This window comes from Coregonus clupeaformis, chromosome 26 (genome assembly GCF_020615455.1).
Source record: "Coregonus clupeaformis isolate EN_2021a chromosome 26, ASM2061545v1, whole genome shotgun sequence".
In the NCBI taxonomy this organism is placed as follows: Eukaryota; Metazoa; Chordata; class Actinopteri; order Salmoniformes; family Salmonidae; genus Coregonus; species Coregonus clupeaformis.
The window spans coordinates 1,697,855-1,718,157 of NC_059217.1; the positions used below are offsets into that span (position 1 = coordinate 1,697,855).

At 44.3% G+C, this 20,303-nt stretch overlaps 1 protein-coding gene across 9 annotated transcripts in view; it reads right to left on the minus strand.

Moving 5' to 3' along the window:
• The window catches only part of LOC121540500 (receptor-type tyrosine-protein phosphatase F), a 422,639-nt gene that overhangs the window by 35,416 nt on the left and 366,920 nt on the right, over positions 1–20,303 (minus strand). For 8 of the 9 annotated variants that reach the window (XM_041849427.2, XM_041849426.2, XM_041849423.2 and 5 more), the window contains 3 exons: positions 19,484–19,690; positions 14,077–14,237; positions 6,216–6,227 (listed from right to left, as the gene is read on the minus strand). In XM_041849427.2, coding sequence (XP_041705361.1) covers positions 6,216–6,227; positions 14,077–14,237; positions 19,484–19,690 — 380 coding nt within the window. The remainder of the gene's footprint in view (positions 1–6,215; positions 6,228–14,076; positions 14,238–19,483; positions 19,691–20,303) is intronic. The other variant, XM_041849428.2, reaches the window with a different exon arrangement.

Below are 20,303 nucleotides of genomic sequence, written 5' to 3' on the forward strand. Positions count from 1 at the left end.
CAGAGGCACACGTCTACTCTTCAGAGTCAGATCAGAATCACTTTATTTGCCAAGTACATTGACACATACCCGGAATTTGACTTAATGAATAAGTGCTTCCAGTAATAGACAATGTACAAGACGGACACAAGACACAAAGTCAACATAGAATATACAATATAAATACAGTAAACATAAAACACTTTCATTTACATTTTAGTCATTTAGCAGACGCCCTTATCCAGAGCGACTTAAAGTTAGTGAGTGCATACATTTTTCATAATGGCCCCCCGTGGGAATCGAACCCACAACCCTGGCATTGCAAGCGCCATGCTCTACCAACTGAGCTACAGGAGGGCCACTTCAGTAAGTAAATTTGTTTTATGTCCCAAACTGCACCCTACCCCCTATATAGTGCACTACTTTTGACCACAGCCACAGCCATCAGCTCTGGTCAAAAGTAATGCGCTATAAAGGGAATAGGGTGCCATTTGAGACGCAACCTGAGTTTACAGTATGCTGATGTTAGATAACACTGAGGCCGTTTATGTGTGGAGGGCCCACTTCTCTGTCTACACAGCTGGGGGGGAAGTGGTGACACAGTTTAAGGTTTACGCTCATTAAAAACTCTAATTTCCCCCATATGAACGTGTGAAAACAAATAGGCTGAGCAATTAACAGATCAGTCGCAGTGACAGACTAGCAAGGCTGGCTAATTACAGAGGTGGAGAGAAAGAGAGAAGGAGGGAAGGAAGGAGAGAGGGAGTAGAGGGAGAGAGAGGGAGGGACGTGGGGAAGGGAAAGGGAGGGGAGAGAGGGAAAGGAGAAAGGGGGATGGGGTAGAGAGAAGGAGAGAAAGAAAGAGAAGGAGAGGAGGAAGGGGGAGAGAGGGGGGGAGAGAGAGAGAAATATATATATATACAGTGAGGGAAAAAAGTTATTGATCCCCTGCTGATTTTGTACGTTTGCCCACTGACAAAGACATGATCAGTCTATAATTTTAATGGTAGGTTTATTTGAACAGTGAGAGACAGAATATCAACAAAAAAAATACAGAAAAACGCATGTCAAAAATGTTATTAATTGATTTGCATTTTAATAAGGGAAATAAGTATTTGACCCCTCTGCAAAACATTACTTAGTACTTGGTGGTAAAACCCTTGTTGGCAATCACAGAGGTCAGACGTTTCTTGTAGTTGGCCACCAGGTTTGCACACATCTCAGGAGGGATTTTGTCCCACTCCTCTTTGCAGATCTTCTCCAAGTCATTAAGGTTTTGAGCCTGACGTTTGGCAACTCGGACCTTCAGCTCCCTCCACAGATTTTCTATGGGATTAAGGTCTGGAGACTGGCTAGGCCACTCCAGGACCTTAATGTGCTTCTTCTTGAGCCACTCCTTTGTTGCCTTGGCCGTGTGTTTTGGGTCATTGTCATGCTGGAATACCCATCCACGACCCATTTTCAATGCCCTGGCTGAGGGAAGGAGGTTCTCACCCAAGATTTGACGGTAAATCGCCCCGTTCATCGTCCCTTTGATGCGGTGAAGTTGTCCTGTCCCCTTAGCAGAAAAACACCCCCAAAGCATAATGTTTCCACCTCCATGTTTGACGGTGGGGATGGTGTTCTTGGGGTCATAGGCAGCATTCCTCCTCCTCCAAACATGGCGAGTTGAGTTGATTCCAAAGAGCTCCATTTTGGTCTCATCTGACCACAACACTTTCACCCAGTTCTCCTCTGAATCATTCAGATGTTAATTGGCAAACTTCAGACGGGCCTGTATATGTGCTTTCTTGAGCAGGGTGACCTTGCGGGCGCTGCAGGATTTCAGTCCTTCACGGCGTAGTGTGTTACCAATTGTTTTCTTGGTGACTATGGTCCCAGCTGCCTTGAGATCATTGACAAGATCCTCCCGTGTAGTTCTGGGCTGATTCCTCACCGTTCTCATGATCATTGCAAATCCACGAGGTGAGATCTTGCATAGAGTCCCAGGCCGAGGGAGATTGACAGTTATTTTGTGTTTCTTCCATTTGCAAATAATCGCACCAACTGTTGTCACCTTCTCACCAAGCTGCTTGGCGATGGTCTTGTAGCCCATTCCAGCCTTGTGTAGGTCTACAATCTTGTCCCTGACATCATTGGAGAGCTCTTTGGTCTTGGCCATGGTGGAGAGTTTGGAATCTGATTGATTGATTTCTTCTGTGGACAGGTGTCTTTTATACAGGTAACAAACTGAGATTAGGAGCACTCCCTTTAAGAGTGTGCTCGTAATCTCAGCTCGTTACCTGTATAAAAGACACCTGGGAGCCAGCAATCTTTCTGATTGAGAGGGGGTCAAATACTTATTTCCCTCATTAAAATGCAAATCAATTTATAACATTTTTGACATTCGTTTTTCTGGATTTTGTTGTTGTTATTCTGTCTCTCACTGTTCAAATAAACCTACCATTAAAATTATAGACTGATCATTTCTTTGTCAGTGGGCAAACGTACAAAATCAGCAGGGGATCAAATACTTTTTTCCCCTCACTGTATATATACAGTGGGGAGAACAAGTATTTGATACACTGCCGATTTTGAAGGTTTTCCTACTTATAAAGCATGTAGAGGTCTGTAATTTTTCAAAAATCCAGAAAATCACATTGTATGATTTTTAAGTAATTAATTTGCATTTTATTGCATGACATAAGTATTTGATCACCTACCAACCAGTAAGAATTCCGGCTCTCACAGACCTGTTAGTTTTTCTTTAAGAAGCCCTCCTGTTCTCCACTCATTACCTGTATTAACTGCACCTGTTTGAACTCGTTACCTATATAAAAGACACCTGTCCACACACTCAATCAAACAGACTCCAAACTCTCCACAATGGCAAAGACCAGAGAGCTGTGTAAGGACATCAGGGATAAAAGTGTAGACCTGCACAAGGCTGGGATGGGCTACAGGACAATAGGCAAGCAGCTTGGTGAGAAGGCAACAACTGTTGGCGCAATTATTAGAAAATGGAAGAAGTTCAAGATGACGGTCAATCACCCTCGGTCTGGGGCTCCATGCAAGATCTCACCTCGTGGGGCATCAATGATCATGAGGAAGGTGAGGGATCAGCCCAGAACTACACAGCAGGACCTGGTCAATGACCTGAAGAGAGCTGGGACCACAGTCTCAAAGAAAACCATTAGTAACACTGCAGCGCACGCAAGGTCCCCCTGCTCAAGCCAGCGCATGTCCAGGCCCGTCTGAAGTTTGCCAATGACCATCTGGATGATCCAGAGGAGGAATGGGAGAAGGTCATGTGGTCTGATGAGACAAAAATTTAGCTTTTTGGTCTAAACTCCACTCGCCGTGTTTGGAGGAAGAAGAAGGATGAGTACAACCCCAAGAACACCATCCCAACCATGAAGCATGGAGGTGGAAACATCATTCTTTGGGGATGCTTTTCTGCAAAGGGGACAGGACGACTGCACCGTATTGAGGGGAGGATGGATGGGGCCATGTATCGCGAGATCTTGGCCAACAACCTCCTTCCCTCAGGTAGAGCATTGAAGATGGGTCGTGGCTGGGTCTTCCAGCATGACAACGACCCGAAACACAAAGCCAGGGCAACTAAGGAGTGGCTCCGTAAGAAGCAGTTCAAGGTCCTGGAGTGGCCTAGCCAGTCTCCAGACCTGAACCCAATAGAAAATCTTTGGAGGGAGCTGAAAGTCTGTATTGCCCAGCGACAGCCCCGAAACCTGAAGGATCTGGAGAAGGTTCCATTTCCAATGCACCACACGTCTCCTAGCGCTAGCATGATAACTGAGGTCTTAAGTGTTTACATGTTACAGGTGCTGCCACGCTAATGCATTAAAGCCTCTGTTCATTTCTCTGGGTAGCGCCAACATTACGCTAACATGTCTCTGAGTGCAGCAGCCTCGATCGATGAGTGCTGCTGCTGATGTGCTCACCTGACTCGCTCTCAGGGGCAACTATTAGTGCTGCCATGCTATCATAGCTGTCTATGGGAGGTGTCAGTCATGTTACTAGCCCTAAACTTAACTCAGTGCACTACTTTTGACCAAAGCCCATAAGGCTCAAAAGGGGTGCACTTTATAAGAAATAAGGTGCCATTTGGGACACAGCCATGGAGATGGACAGAGAGATGAGGATTGAGGTGGAGATCGTAATAAAGCATGGAGGCATGAAATAAGGAAGTGTGGGGAGGGAAAGGGCGCTTTGTTATTCTGACTATTGCCTAGGAAACAACAGATAATTTGAACTCCAACTTTGGCATTTAGTTTGCAAGGCGTCAGGGCTGCAGGTGTGTGTGGGTGATGGTGGAGGGAACAGGGTGAGGGAGAAACCACAGACTATGATCTCTCAGAGAGATAGATCAAACTACTGAGAGACACAGCTCAACGAGATCACAAAATAAAATCACTAAAGCTGGCTGTAAACACGCACAAACACTACATGCATGGATGTGCACACACACACAGTCTTGCGCAGCTAAGCTTTGGGGACATTCAATTCAGTCCCTTCAAAATCCTATTTTCCCTAACCTAACCCTATCTCCTAACCCTAATTCTAACCCTAAACCCCCTAGAAATAGCATTTGATCTTGTGGGGACTAACAAAATGTCCCCAGTTGTCCACAAGTATAGTTAAAGACACACATACACACACACACACACACACACACACACACACACACACACACACACACACACACACACACACACACACACACACACACACACACACACACACACAGTCAAAGAAACAAGACATAGTGGTGTGATGTGTGATAATGATGGTAAGTTAAGTCAAAATAACCAATCTTGCGATTAATTTAGTTCATTTGAGTCAGTAATGCCCAGAGCACTGAAAACTCGAAAGAGTCATGATTCTACAAGCCTCTTGTTCACCATAGATGGCAGGCTGGACCCCCTACTGGCAAACGATGAACTGAAAATAGAAAAACGTCATTATTCTACAAGCCTCTTGTTCACGTGTCGTTCACCAATTATTATTGAAGCTGTCATTTGTGACTGAGACTTGTCGTTTAAACAATGTAGGCCTACATTTGTTGATCGCTAGGCATACAAATAAGATTATGTCTTGATACATTTGAAACAAGGTCTAGTTGTGGCCACAACCGGACTAGATTGTGAACGACTGTTGGAGGAATGCATTGCTTGACAATCGTGAGGGTGATGAACACAATATCGTTCGCGAACTGCAGCCCCCCCAAACGATTTGTTCTCGAGTTAGAGTTTGTTGAGCAGAGGCTGTGTATGTTTTGATTCTACCAAGCTGTACATCATAACATTCAATAATCAATTAATTGCATTCAATCTTGCACCATGTTATCAATTATCAGTTCTAAACATGTATTTTTCTTCTCTATGCTGCCTGCAGCATGATCTAATTTCCTTTGCGCATTTATGACAGACAGTTGTTGGTCGAAGCACATCTCTGGAGCCGCTGAGCCGGAGGAGTGTGTATCAATCCTGCTGCCAGCAGGTCAAACTAACGACTAAAATGAACAAGTCACTAAGAAAAAACGAATCATGACTTTCGAGTCAGTAAAAAAAAAGAAAATGAATTGTTTGCGTACTGGACATCACTATGTGTGATCTTGACAGTGTAGCAGAAAGAAAGAGCATGTCAGTCTGTCAATCTGACTTTACATCAGGCATCAGTCAGAACAGAGCGGAGCGGCCTGACCCAGAAGCACATCTTATAGAGGAGAGGAGTAAAGGCGTCCGTCCGCATGCTTCCCAGCTGTAACAGTTTGGAACAGTTTGTGCATATATTATGATTACATTTTGTGATGTTTTTGTTTGTTTGTGTCTCGGCAAGGGTCTTTCCAGTTGTTCGGGCACAACAACAAAAAATATGAGGGAAGCCGAAGTCAGTAGCCGAAGTCTACTCCCATTCGTCGGTGATTGGTCAACAGCAGGGATTCTTCAATAAAAATGTTGTTGTCATTCAACAAGAGACAAATCGGTTTCATGCAAACATTTTCAGTTGAAAAATACTGCACCAAACATCTTAGTTAGATGTAAAAACAGTTTTTTTGGGGGGGGCAAAGGTCATTTAATGGACTATGCAAGCACACTCGTTCAGCCAGCCGAAATGAAGCATGCTGACGCCTTAATGGGAGGGGAGAGGAGACCTGTGCTGCAGATTGACAGCCAAGCCAGGGTTGAGAGGGGGGAAAGTTGTGTAAGGGTGTAAAACAGGAGAGAAGTACTAACCTTTCTTGTTTGCTGCGTCCACAGAAAGCAGGGGGAAAGTGAGCGAGGGAGAAGACAGAGAGAGAGAGACAGAGAGAGAGAGAGAGAGGAGGATTCAATTACAGGGTTGAAGCATAGAAGCAGTGGATGGGGAACAGCACCTGGCTAATACAAGCTCTTTACTTCACACATCCCTCCATCCCTCCCTCCCTCCCTCCTTCCCTCCCTCCCTCCCTCTCTCCTCCACCCTCTCAGCCCTGCGGTTTTATTCAGATAATAATGCTGACATTTCGAAAATGAGTTTTTCCTCTAGGGGCCCAGATCTCAATCTCTGCCACCATGATCATCTTTAATGAGTGTTTTAATATCAGTTTTTTCTTTACAACCCCTTCTCTTCAGATGCATATGAAAAAAGGAGGATCTATATATCTGCTGTATGGTGCATTCAAGAGATAATTATATTCTCTGCAGTTGGACAGGTTTGATGATGGTGCACTCTACTCCTTTAGGTTACTTGAGTTAGATATTGTACTAGCTCAATGGAAATACAGTAGGCTGCATCCTGCAACTAACATCCTGGTATCAACTATGTTATCCTAATACATTGTGTAGACAGATGAGGATGGGGTTATCATACAGTGCCTTGCAAAAGTATTCATCCCCCTTGGCGTTTTTCCTATTTTGTTGCATTACAATCTGTAATTAAAGTGGATTTTTTGTGTGGATTTTATGTAATGGACATACACAAAATAGTCCAAATTGGTGAAGTGAAATGTAAAAAAATTACTTGTTTAAAAAAATTCTAAACAATAAATGACGGAAAAGTGGTGCGTGCATATGTATTCACCCCCTTTGCGATGAAGCCCCTAAATAAGATCTGGTGCAACCAATTACCTTCAGAAGTCACATAATTGTGTGCAATCTAAGTGTCACATGATCTCAGTATATATACACCTGTTCTGAAAGGCCGCAGAGTCTGCAACACCACTAAGCAAGGGGCACCACCAAGCAAGAGGCACCACGAAGACCAATGAGCTCTACAGACAGGTCAGGGACAAAGTTGTGGAGAAGTACAGATCAAGGTTGGGTTATAAAAAAATATCAGAAACTTTGAACATCCCACGGAGCACCATTAAACCCATTATTAAAAAATGGAAAGAATATGGCACCACAACAAACCTGCCAAGAGAGGGTTGCCCACCAAAACTCATGGACCAGGCAAGGAGGGCATTAATCAGAGAGGCAACAAAGAGACCAAAGATAACCCTGAAGGAGCTGCAAAGCTCCACAGCGGAGATTGGAGTATCTGTCCATAGGACCACTTTAAGCCGTACACTCCACAGAGCTGCGCTTTACGGAAGAGTGGCCAGAAAAAAGCCATTGACCAAAAGGCATATGGGAGACTCCCCAAACATATGGAAGAAGGTACTCTGGTCAGATGAGACTAAAATTGAGCTTTTTGGCCATCAAGGAAAACGCTATATCTGGCGCAAACCCTACACTTCTCATCACCCTGAGAACACCATCCCCACAGTGAAGTATGGTGGTGGCAGCATCATGCTGTGGGGATGTTTTTCATTGGCAGGGACTGGGAAACTGGTCAGAATTGAAGGAATGATGGATGGCGCTAAATACAGGGAAATTCTTGAGGGAAACCTGTTTCAGTCTTCCAGAGATTTGAGACTGGGATGGAGGTTCACCTTCCAGCAGGACAATGACCCCAAGCATACTGCTAAAGCAGCACTCGAGTGGTTTAAGGGGAACCATTTAAATGTCTTGGAATGGCCTAGTCAAAGGCCAGACCTCAATCCAATTGAGAATCTGTGGTATGACTAAAAGATTGCTGTACACCAGCAGAACCCATCCAACTTGAAGGAGCTGGAGCAGTTTTGCCTTGAAGAATGGGAAAAATTCCCAGTGGCTAGATGTGCCAAGCATAGACACATACCTCTAGAGACTTGCAGCTGTAATTGCTGCAAAAGGTGGCTCTATAAAGTATTGACTTTGGGTGGGTGAATAGTTATGCACGCTCAAGTTCAGTTTTTTTGTCTTATTTCTTGTTTGTTTCACAATACAAAATATTTTGCATCTTCAAAGTGGTAGGCATGTTGTGTAAATCAAATGATACAACTCCCCAAAAATCAATTTTAATTCCAGGTTGTAAGGCAACAAAATAGGAAAAATTCCAAGGGGGGTGAATTATTCGCAAGCCACTGTATAATAAGCTCTGTTTCACCTCATATGCTTTTGCAACTGTTGAAATGTCTATAGATTTGCCTCTTGTATAGTATTCTGTTGAGTTTACATTCATTTATATTTCAGGACAATTCATTCTAGCAAAATGACATCCAAGTCATACAAAGTTGCAATGTCTCCTGGTATGGACATCAGAGAGCTATATGCCTATGCAGTCAAATAGGCATGTTAAATTGGGCCACTTCAAAAGATTTATTCTCATTTGCTGTGAAGAAATTCTCCACCCTCCTGCCATCTAAGTCAGCCTTGGCTGGACTTATCCACAGAGAGATACTTTGAATTATTAGTTCAGCTGAGTTCAGCTCACTACTTTCCTGGGTTGTTGTGTAAGCGCGAGTTGAGGTCTGGCTCCTTCTGATCGCCAGAGTAAGGAGAATTAAGGCGAGGCCAAACATTTTGGAATGCTTGCCTTCAGTCGAGCACCTGATTCCCTTTTTTGTTCAAGCAGGGCTGAAGCGTCTGAGAAGTAAGGAGAGCTACACTACCCCAACCCCAGCAACTCAAAGACTGAACAACCAGTAAGAGAGAAGGGTGACAAAAGAGGAGAAGAAAGTTGAACAGATAGAAGGCGACAGAAAAAGGAGGACCAGCTCGTCTCATCCCAGCAGTGTGCTTGCTTGCTAAGATGTCATTATTAGCGGAAGAAGCATCTGGATCCCCTGTTCTTCCCCTTCTCTCTTACGCTAGCTCAGTTAGAATCTCAAAGGACAGCCCCATTCAAAGAGAGCAGAGAAAACGCGGCTGAGCCAACTGTTTATCTGCCTGGGAGAGCAGGGCCACAGGCTACCTGACTGAGATAACTCCCATATCTATGCCAACTCCAAGGAGAGAGTCTTACAGAGCCTATAGGACTTCAGGCCGATGCTAGATGAACGTCTATCTGTCTTGATGGAGGAACCACTGAACTCCAATGAATAAATGTCATTTCTAATAAATCTTCAATACAACTTTCTTTATGGTTGTAAGTTAAGTAAAAGAGTAAATAACATAAAACCTCCAGGGCTCTCAGATGATCATTCAAGGAGACAGAAATTAGATAAACATTGAAAAACACAAACTTCTGAGATACAGATCATTGCTTGAAAAGTGTCTTGCCTACTACTTACTAAAACTACATGCTGTGTGATGATCGCACAACAGTATTTAGAATGCAGTAAGTAACAAATATCAACATACTAGGCTCACCCATCCTGAGAATGTGTCATCTAATGCACAATTGCATTGAGTCCAATTATGGAAAAACCACATGAATATCACGTGATAACAAATACCATTTTGCAAATGCTTTTATACAAAGCGACTTACAGTAATGCGTGCATACATTTTACGTATGGGTGGTCCCTGGAATCGAACCCACTACCCTGGCATTACAAGCACCATGCTCTCCCAACTGAACTACAAAGAACCACGTGATTTTATGTGAAGTTAATGTGATAACATGTGTGAGCACCTGAAAACGTGCTCTCATGTGAAATAAATGAGACAACATGGGCATGTAACATTTTTACATGTGATACCATGAAACTATACGTGAAAACATTAGAGCATGTGAAAACACAGGTATCAAATGTCATTGAGAATATTTAACTTAAAATGCATAATTGACTTGAATTCAATTTAAACAGTCATGGTCCCCTGCAGGCTTTGTCTAGTTCCCAATTGGTTCCAGGGACGCCCACAAGAACGTTTTTAGAACGTTGTGTCATGGTCCCCTGGATTACTTGGGACTCATCTTCTATTGGGATTTGTACTCACAACCTCTTGGTTGCTAAGTACCTAAAGTTCCTGTTGCGCCAACAGGTCTGTTGACATAATGGAGATTGGCTCTCCATACACTACATGACGAAAAGTATGTGGACACCTTCTCGTCGAACATCTCATTCCAAAATCAAGGGCATTAATATGGAGTTGGTCCCTCCTTTGCTGCTATAACAGCCTCCACTCTTCTGGGAAGGCTTTCCACTAGATGTTGGGACATTGTTGCGGGACTTGCTTCCATTCAGCCACAAGAACATTAGTGAGGTCGGGCACTGATGTTGGGCGATTAGGTCTGGCTCATAGTCAGCGTTTCAATTCATCCCAAAGGTGTTCGATGGGGTTGAGGTCAGGGATCTTTGCATGCCAGTCAAGTTCTTACACACCAATCTCGACAAACCATTTCAATATGGACCTCGCTTTGTGCATGTGGGCATTGTCATGTTGAAACAGGAAAGGGCCTTCCAAAAACTGTTGCCACAAAGTTGTAAGCACAGAATTGTCTAGAATGTCATTGTATGCTGTAGTGTTAAGATGTCCCTTCACTGGAACTAAGGAGCCTAGCCTGAACCATGAAAAACAGCCCCAGACCATTATTTCTCCTCCACCATGATTAGCTGTTCAGGAGTCTTATGGCTTGGGGGTAGAAGCTGTTGAGAAGCCTTTTGGACCTAGACTTGGCACTCCGGTACCGCTTGCCGTGCGGTAGCAGAGAGAACAGTCTATGACTAGGGTGGCTGGAGTCTTTGACAATTTTGAGGGCCTTCCTCTGACACCGCCTGGTATAGAGGTCCTGGATGGCAGGAAGCTTGGCCCCTGTGATGTACTGGGCTGTACGCACTACCCTCTGTAGTGCCTTGTGGTCGGAGGCCGAGCAGTTGCCATACCAGGCGGTGATGCAACCAGTCAGGATGCTCTCGATGGTGCAGCTGCTGAACATTTTTGAGGATCTGAGGACCCATGCCAAATCTTTTCAGTCTCTTGAGGGGGAATAGGCTTTGTTGTGCCCTCTTCATGACGGTCTTGGTGTGTTTGGACAATGATAGTTCGTTGGTGATGTGGACACCAAGGAACTTGAAGCTCTCAACGTGTTCCACTACAGCCCTGTCGATGAGAATGGGGACGTGCTCAGTCCTCTTTTTTTTTCCTTTAGTCCACAATCATCTCCTTTGTCTTGGTCACGTTGAGGGAGAGGTTGTTATCCTGGCACCACACGGCCAGGTCTCTGACCTCCTCCCTATAGGCTGTCACATCATTGTCGGTGATCAGGCCTACCACTGTTGTGTCGTCGGAAAACTTAATGATGGTGTTGGAGTCGTGCCTGGCCATGCAGTCATGGGTGAACAGGGAGTACAGGAGGGGACTGACCACCCCTGAGGGGCCCCCATGTTGAGGATCAGCATGGCAGATGTGTTGTTACCTACCCTTACCACCTGGGGGCGACCCGTCAGGAAGTCCAGGATCCAGTTGCAGAGGGAGGTGTTTAGTCCCAGGATCCTTAGCTTAGTGATGAGCTTTGGGGCGCTATGGTGTTGAACGCTGAGCTGTAGTCAATTAATCGCATTCTCACGTAGGTGTTCCTCTTGTCCAGGTGGGAAAGGGCAGTGTGGAGTGCAATAGAGATTGCATCATCTGTGGATCTATTGGGGTGGTATGCAAATTGGAGTGGGTCTAGGGTTTCTGGGATAATGGTGTTGATGTGAGCCATGACCAGCCTTTCAAAGCACTTCATGGCTACAGACGTCAGTGCTACGGGTCGGTAGTCATTTAGGCAGGTTATCTTAGTGTCCTTGGGCACGGGGACTATGGTGGTCTGCTTGAAACATGTTGGTATTACAGACTCAGTCAGGGACATGTTGAAAATGTCGGTGAAGACACTTGCCAGTTGGTCAGCACATGCTCGGAGAGCGTGATCACATAGTCATCCGGAACAGCTGGTGCTCTCATGCATGCTTCAGTGTTGCTTGCCTTGAAACGAGCATAGAAGTGGTTTAGCTCGTCTGGTAGGGTTGTGTCACTGGGCAGCTTGCGGCTGTGCTTTTATTTGTAGTCTGTAATAGTTTTCAAGCCCTGCCACATCCGACGAGCATCAGAGCCGGTGTAGTACGATTCAATCTTAGTCCTGTATTGACTCTTTGCCTGTTTAATGGTTCGTCGGAGGGCATAGCGGGATTTCTTATAAGCGTCCGGGTTAGAGTCCTGCTCCTTGAAAGCGGCAGTTCTACCTTTTAGCTCAGTGCGGATGTTGCCTGTAATCCATGGCTTCTGGTTGGGGTATGTACGTACGGTCACTGTGGGGACGACGTCATCGATGCACTTATTGATGAAGCCAGTGACTGATGTGGTGTACTCCTCAATGCTATCTGAAGAATCCCGGAACATGTTCCAGTATGTGCTAGCAAAACAGTCCTGTAGCTTAGCATCTGCGTCATCTGACCACTTTTTTATTAACCAAGTCACTGGTTCTTCCTGGTTTAGTTTTTGCTTATAAGCAGGAATCAGGAGGATAGAGTTATGGTCAGATTTGCCAAATGGAGGGCGAAGGAGAGCTTTGTATGCGTCTCTGTGTGTGGAGTAAAGGTAGTCTAGAGTTTTTTTTCTTCCACTGGTTGCACATTTAACATGCTGGTAGAAATTAGGTAGAACGGATTTAAGTTTCCCTGCATTAAAGTCCCTGGCCACTAGGAACACTGCCTCTGGATGAGCGTTTTCCTTTTTAGTTATGGCCTTATACAGCTCATTGAGTGCAATCTTAATGCCAGCATTGGTTTGTGGTGGTAAATAGACAGCTATGAAAAGTATAGATGAAAACTCTCTTGGTAAATAGTGTGGTCTACAGCTTATCATAAGATACTCTCCCTCAGGCGAGCAAAACCTCGAGACTTCCTTAGTATTTGATTTTGTGCACCAGCTGTTGTTTGCAAATATACACAGACTGCCACCCCTTGTCTTGCCGGAGTCAGCCGTTCTATCCTGCCGATGTAACGTATAGCCCGCTAGCTGTATGTTGTCCATGTCGTCGTTCAGCCACGACTCGGTGAAACATAAGATATTACAGATTTTAATGTCCCGTTGGTAGGATAACCGTAATCTTAGGTCATCCAATTTATTTTCAAATGATTGAAGATTGGCTAATGGGATTGATGGAAGATGCAGTTTACTCGCTCGCCGTCGGATCCTTACAAGGCACCCCGACCTACGTCCACGATATCTCTGTCTCTTTCTCCTGCGAATGACGGGGATTTGGGCCTTGTCGGGTGTCTGTAGGATATCCTTCACGTCCAACTCGTTGAAGAAAAAATCTTCGTCCAATACGAGGTGAGTAATTGCTGTCCTGATATCCAGAAGGTATTTTTGGTTATAAGAGATGATGGCAGAAACATTATGTACAGAATAAATTATAAATAACGCATAAAAACAGACATAATAGTACAATTCGTTAGAGGGCTGTAAAACGACAGCCATCTTCTCCGGCGCCACACACACATTACTACACACGTGAGTCTGGAAAGACGATTCTCCTCCTCACAATTGTGTAGCGAATTCTACTAGATGAAAAGCCAAAATTAGTATAACATCCTGCATTTAAAGCATACACAAGTTTCGAAATTTCACATACTATCAAAGTTTGTAGTTATCAGTTGTGTCCTAACTGTCCTTAGCAGTAATATCACTTTTTTGAGAACACAAGCATGCATGTACAGTTGCGGGCACTTGTGAAAAACTATCCACATCAAACGCTAGAGTGCCGTGATGCACATTCATTGCAGCAATTGTTCTGCCAATGCCATGTCACTACCTAACATTTTAGCCCACAATTACCGCCTATTAGCAGATCAGAAATCATGCACCCACGTGGCGGTGTATTTACCTCTTGAAGAACAGGATGGCGATGACAATGATGATGATGAGTACGACGGCTAGGACAGGGCCCATGACCCACAGCATCTCTGGGTCCTCAGCATGGAGGGACATACCGCTGTGGAGCTTCACTGTGATGGGGTCCGAGTACGGGCTGGCCGCAAACGTCTTCTGCAGCAGGAGGGAAAATGGAGGAGGAAGAAAGTCAGGAGGTGGACACCACACAGCAACCGCTGTTCAGTATGGAGAGGCTTTATAGTTTGGTTGAGGCTGAACACCACTTTATTAACCTTGAGACCTGTGTAGTCTCAAGCCTGTTTGAATACTTTAGGTCTCTATGCTCTTACGTCTTATCCCTTGTCTAACCCAGTGCCTGATGGAAAGTCAGCGGCTGATAGAGCCTACCATCAGCCAGGCGTTTGAAAACATGGTACTACCTCGACATGATGCTACCTTAGCCCTTAGTCCTATACAGAGTTCTTTATAGCTTTGCCTTAGCCCGTACATGGTGTCTGATGGAGCCTAACATCAGCCAGGCATCTGGTGAAGGAGAGAGAGGCGTATTTATAGCTAGCTCCATTCTTTAATAGAGTGAAACTTCCCCAGCCTGTCAGCCAGAACACAAAGTGACAACAAGTGCAGTTACTTTAAGCGAATTATGCCTTGCAAATTGATCCATTTAACTTTATTATGTGACACCAGCATCATGCCAAGCCGTATCCGTTGTACCCAGCCTCTCTGCAAATAACTTGATGAAAAGGGGATCTGTGGTAGAGACACAGGGAGAGAGAGAGAGAGAGAGAGAGAGAGAGAGAGAGAGAGAGAGAGAGAGAGAGAGAGAGAGAGAGAGAGAGAGAGAGAGAGAGAGAGAGAGAGAGATAGAGAGAGAGAGAGAGAGAGAGAGAGAGAGAGAGAGAGAGAGAGAGAGAGAGAGAGAGAGAGAGAGAGAGAGAGAGAGAGAGAGAGAGGAAAGTAGTTGTTGCCTTCTTTGGAAATGTATGACAGAACTCCTTTTTTAATGGGGTTTTAATCGCCTTTTTAAATGATAAAAACATTAACTGGTGCTGACAAAGACGTTTATTCCAATTGCCGTAGAAACAAATAGAGCACTGCAGTCACTACATATGCCTGCTTACTGTGGTGGCACAGAGGCAGGCCTGGAGAGAGGTATAGGCCTGCTGTAGCCTAAGTGCTGATGCAGATGAAGCTACTACTAAACACACTCAGAGAGTAGTACACATATGCTACGAGCAGATAAACAAACTCCAGATCCTGCCCTGTATCAGCAATCACCCACTCACAACTGCTCCATGGTAGTTAAGTCTGTCCCCCTCCCCTCGCTCCGCTCTGCCCCTGACCATTAGTTATTTTCAGCCTGTGTTGCTCTCTTCGTCTGCTCTTCCCCTCTACCCCTGCCATGTCAATTAGTGAGACTGTGATATACTGTAGCTTAATGACGCCAGTGAGACAGGGTTGGCCCCGGGATCTCTGCTGGCTTCCAGAAGGCGTGATAAAAGTTGTCGCCTTTATCGGATTTGTTCTCAGTGGCCGCTGATGAGTATCCTCCCCTGCACTAGTCACCCTCCCTGGACACAGAAAGGACTATGCACAATGACCGAGTCTACTCCTCCATCAATATCTCTCTCTCTACCTCTCTCTCTACCTTTTTCTCTACCTGTCTCTCTACCTGTCCCATTTGCAGCCCCTTCGCTGTTAAGACATGTTACTACAATTATTAGGCCTCTGTGTTCGCAGGAGGATGCTCTCTCAACAGCAACATGGCACATGGAGGATAGAGAGCGGATCGACCTGTTCTCATGTTTAATAACTGGCAGTGGAAATCCCAACCACTTTCACTGAGGCCATGCCTCCAGGTCTACATGTGGCTAGCATTGGTCAGGCCCAGTTAAGGATGAGGAAGGGAGTACTCAAAATAAGAGTTACTGTAGAGTCTTCTGAATATTTCACCACAGAATAAATTGATGTCTGGAAATGAAATATTGAAAATATGCATCTGATATTGATGCAGATGGTTGCGGTCATATCCTGCATAAATGAAGGACTTAGAAGGGCCAAAAGGCTTTGCACACAAAGGTTCACTTCTCAAGGTCAAAAGGTCATGGTGCATCCCAGATTCTGATACCTTCTGAGAAAGACCTGGGGTCATGATCGACTCAATGACAGAAACAGCCATGAATATCCTGACATCTCTGAGAACTGTTCATGTTGAGCTCATTTCTCTGCTTCCTCTTTCTCTCTCCCTCTGTCTCGGTCTCTCTATTTCTCTCTCTCTCTCTCTCTCATTTTCTTTACTCTCTATCTCCCAGGCTCCTCTCTATCTTCTCCATAGCTCATTCTTGTACTTTTGGCAAAGTGCAGCAGGCAGTGCAGCACAAAACCTTCTTTGAAAAATGGCAGCAGTCACGCCTCTTAGACACAGTGGATGGAAGCCCAAACAAAAGAGGATGTTTAGATATTCTCAGAGAAGGGATAAACTTTGGGAGTGATCAATTTGAGAAGTACAATCTGATAGAAACACATCCCATAGAGTGAGTGAATAATTTATTGCCAGGGCCTCCACATTTACAAATGCTGCATGGGAATGCTGCATATTGGAGAGATAATAAAGTGAGAGAAAAGCAGAGCTGATGCGAGAAAGGGAAGGAGAGAAGACTGAGGAGTGCATAGGGTAAATATAGTCTTATTTTTTCCATTGTTTCTCCCATAATTATACTTCCCACTGGGCAAACCACATAATTTAAACATAGAAATGTGGGTAATATTTGGTTGAGATGTTGATCAATGAGATTTCAACCTAGAGTATGTGTATTCAACCACTCAAAAAGACAGCCAGAAGTTTGTTGAATTCCCAATGTGTAATCACTATACTTTCAACCAGCTAAAAGCAAAACCAAATTCCAATGGAAGAATAATGTCCGATTTTTTGTTTAGTTGTCATGTAAATGTGTGTGAGATGTATACTTTTGTTTCAAAGTAGATTTGTTTAAGACTACCAAGAAACACTGTGTGACCCTGATTTAGCCCACTGCAGTAAAAGGTTAAGAGGTCTCTCAATAATCATTCTCACGATAGCACATTGGTAGTAGTAAGTGATACAGAGCTTGGGACTATTTTTGTCAAAATGCAGTAATTGACATAGCCTTGTTATTGACATAGTGCCACTTGCGTCATGACTGCACCAGTAAGGACCAGAGAAATTCATGTTAATCACTCACCACGTTAGGTCATCAGATGGTCCAATAAAATATGTCTCTGCAAAAACAAATAAATGCTAGCTAGCTAGCTAAGTTTGTCCTTGTTGGATCTGCGTTTACAATGTATCCAATTTCGGTTTGTGTGGTTGTTGGTTGAGCTTTCTGTAACTTCGTAGTAAGTACGGTCTGCATGTGTAGGCGCTTATTGCGTCATGATTGCAAGGTGTCCCGATATCTTTTCCAACTGTCCTGATTTATTTTCCAACTGTCCCGTTATCTGGTTTTAATGTCTATTTTAGAATGCCCTTCTAGCCAATCAGAAACTAGTATTCACCAACGCTGCGGTATAAAGTACTCTAAATACCCCAATTCATGTTGATAAGTTCAAAAGAATACAATATATAATTTGCTGACACAAACAAATGAGGGTTCGGAACTTTGAAATACATTTATCTCAGAATCATCTTTTTGCAGATAGATCCTTATAGTCATTGGCAATGAGAGGAGATCGGTGTAGCATTAAACACTAACATGATGATTTAACATATTGACAACGATCCCTTCTGGGTGTGTCTGAGGTGAGGACAGAGCTGCAGGCCCCCCCACTCCCCACTCCCTTAATCCCCAGGCTACGACCTCTCGCTCTCTGTCTCTCTGTCTTTCTCTTTCATTCTGTCTCTCGCCCGCTCTTTCAATCTGTCTCTTTCTCTATTTGTCTCTTTCCATCTCCCTATTTTCATTGTGTCTCTGTCTCTCTGCCTCCCTCTGTGTCATTTAAACAGCTCTCGCTTTTTCATCCATAAAATCTCCCCATAAAAAAAAAGAAAATCTCATCCATAAAACTTTTACTGCGTTTCTCTTCTATCTTAGTACTGTATATTATTTCCCCAAGGCTCCCTCTACCACTCTCTCTTCCTCCATCAGACTTATCGCTCTCTCTCTCTGTACCTCTCACTCTTTTCACCCCTCCATAAATCCCATACGGTTCTCTCCAGTCCCCTCTGATGAAACTGACACCCTTTCTCTCTAATGCGCCCTCTCCTCGTCCCTCTCTCCATATCTCCCTCTCTTCCCTGCTGTAAGTGATCACACTGTTTATATGGCTTGTTTCTTTTATCCAATTTCACACTTCCAGGCATATTTACCAGCCAAGGGAGCCACATAAAGCTGCAGTACCCTTTTGCTCCAGTCCCCTGCCTCCCTCCATCCTCCTCTCCTTCCTCCATCCTGCCATCAACCCCCCCTCCTCCCCCCTCCTCTCTCCTCTCCCTCTCTATCCGCCCTGCCACCAACCCTGCCATAACTAAAGAGCTGAGCTCACTTCCCTGTTTTCCCATGAATGTGATTAGCCTGCTATGTTCTCTGGCCAGGCTTGATTTAGATTCAACAATAATTCACTTTACTGGGTCACAGATCTGTAATGTGTCTGTCTGTCACTCTGCTAAAGAGAAATAACTATGTTCTAGCTCAACACAACACAATACAGAACTCCACTTTCTCTCCACAATGTATTGCTTACCAAAAGATAGAAGATAGATATAGCAATGGGCTGGCACTGTCGAGAGTTGGTGCTCCAATGGTTGTAAAACAGATTTATGCTTTAAAAAAAGTATTTTATCAACCATCCCATCATTTCCACATGCAGCATACATACAGTAAATATATACAGTAAATAGGGGAAACATGTTTTGAGGCTGAGGAGCTGTCTGAACTAATGCAGTGAAGACCAAGGACACCAGTGAGTGTATCTTCTGAAGAGGAAACCAGTTACTGTCACACTGAGTAGTTTCTCAGAGTTTCTCTGTGACACGTGCACACGTAACCATGACTCACTACACAGACGTGAGTCATGCAGTGCTGCTGCTTCGTGCAGCTAGTGGCGTGGCGACCCCAGCGTGAGCGTTGGCTCATCTGTTACTTAGCTAGCTCACTGAGAGACAAGAGGAATATCACAAAAAACACAAGTGACTGTATTAAAATAAAATAATAGTGAGGCTGCACTGTGTAGAATAGGCATGGCAGACTCAAAGGGCATTTACAGTATATGACATATGCTTACTGTTGTACTAACAGTATTAGTATTTTAAGTTTGATTCTACATTGGATGTACATGTATCTCAGGGATGGTAATAGTGTTTGGAAGTTGTGTTTGTGACAGGACTACAGTATCTATAGATAAGGAGAAGTGGCTGTTTCACTTACAGACTCGTGGTCTTTGAGGGCAGCCAGTACGAAACAGAGGTACTGCTGCTGGCCCGGTAGAGGCTTGTTGTAGAAGCCATTGTACTTCTTCTCGTCTCCTAGAGGGAAGGTGTCTGGCAGAGCATCCATCTTGGCAGCAATGTAGGGTCTGAGGAACTCTTGGGTCTGTCTCCTCCTCAGGCTCTGGTCAGAACTAGCCTCCAGGAGCTGACATGACATCACAGAGAGAGATTCTTATCTGCGTCCCAAATAGCACCATTCTGTATGTGCACTATGTAGGAAATAGGGTGCCAATTGGAGCGAAGACTCAAAGATACACAATCTCCTACCATTGTGGATTTGAGCAAGGTGCTTAACCCCAAACTGGACAAATAACTTTATTATCTATGTTTTTATTGTATAGAAACTATATAGTCAGCAATATAAAGCACACATACTGTTCACATCAAATAAATATATGCTCATAAACTGCGCCCATAGGCTACAATGAATTGTGCTTCTAGGCTCACAGGTGGGTTAAAATATCATACTGCAAATGAAGCATAGAGTAATTAAAGTTTTATAACATCTTGGTCCTATAACACAATTGTTTCTGTGTGTGTATGTCCCTGTCTGTGTGTATGAGGTATCATTAATTCACTCCCTCTGATGGAGAGAGGGGGTAGGTAGATGTGTGTCTGTAGATTGTTTGACTAATCTCTTCTCCACCTGCCTCTTCAGTGAGCATCATACTCTGTCTATCTGTCTCTACCTGTCTCTGTCTGTTGATCTGCTTCTGTCACAACTCTACCAGGGTCTACTGCACTGTAAGCACTTAATG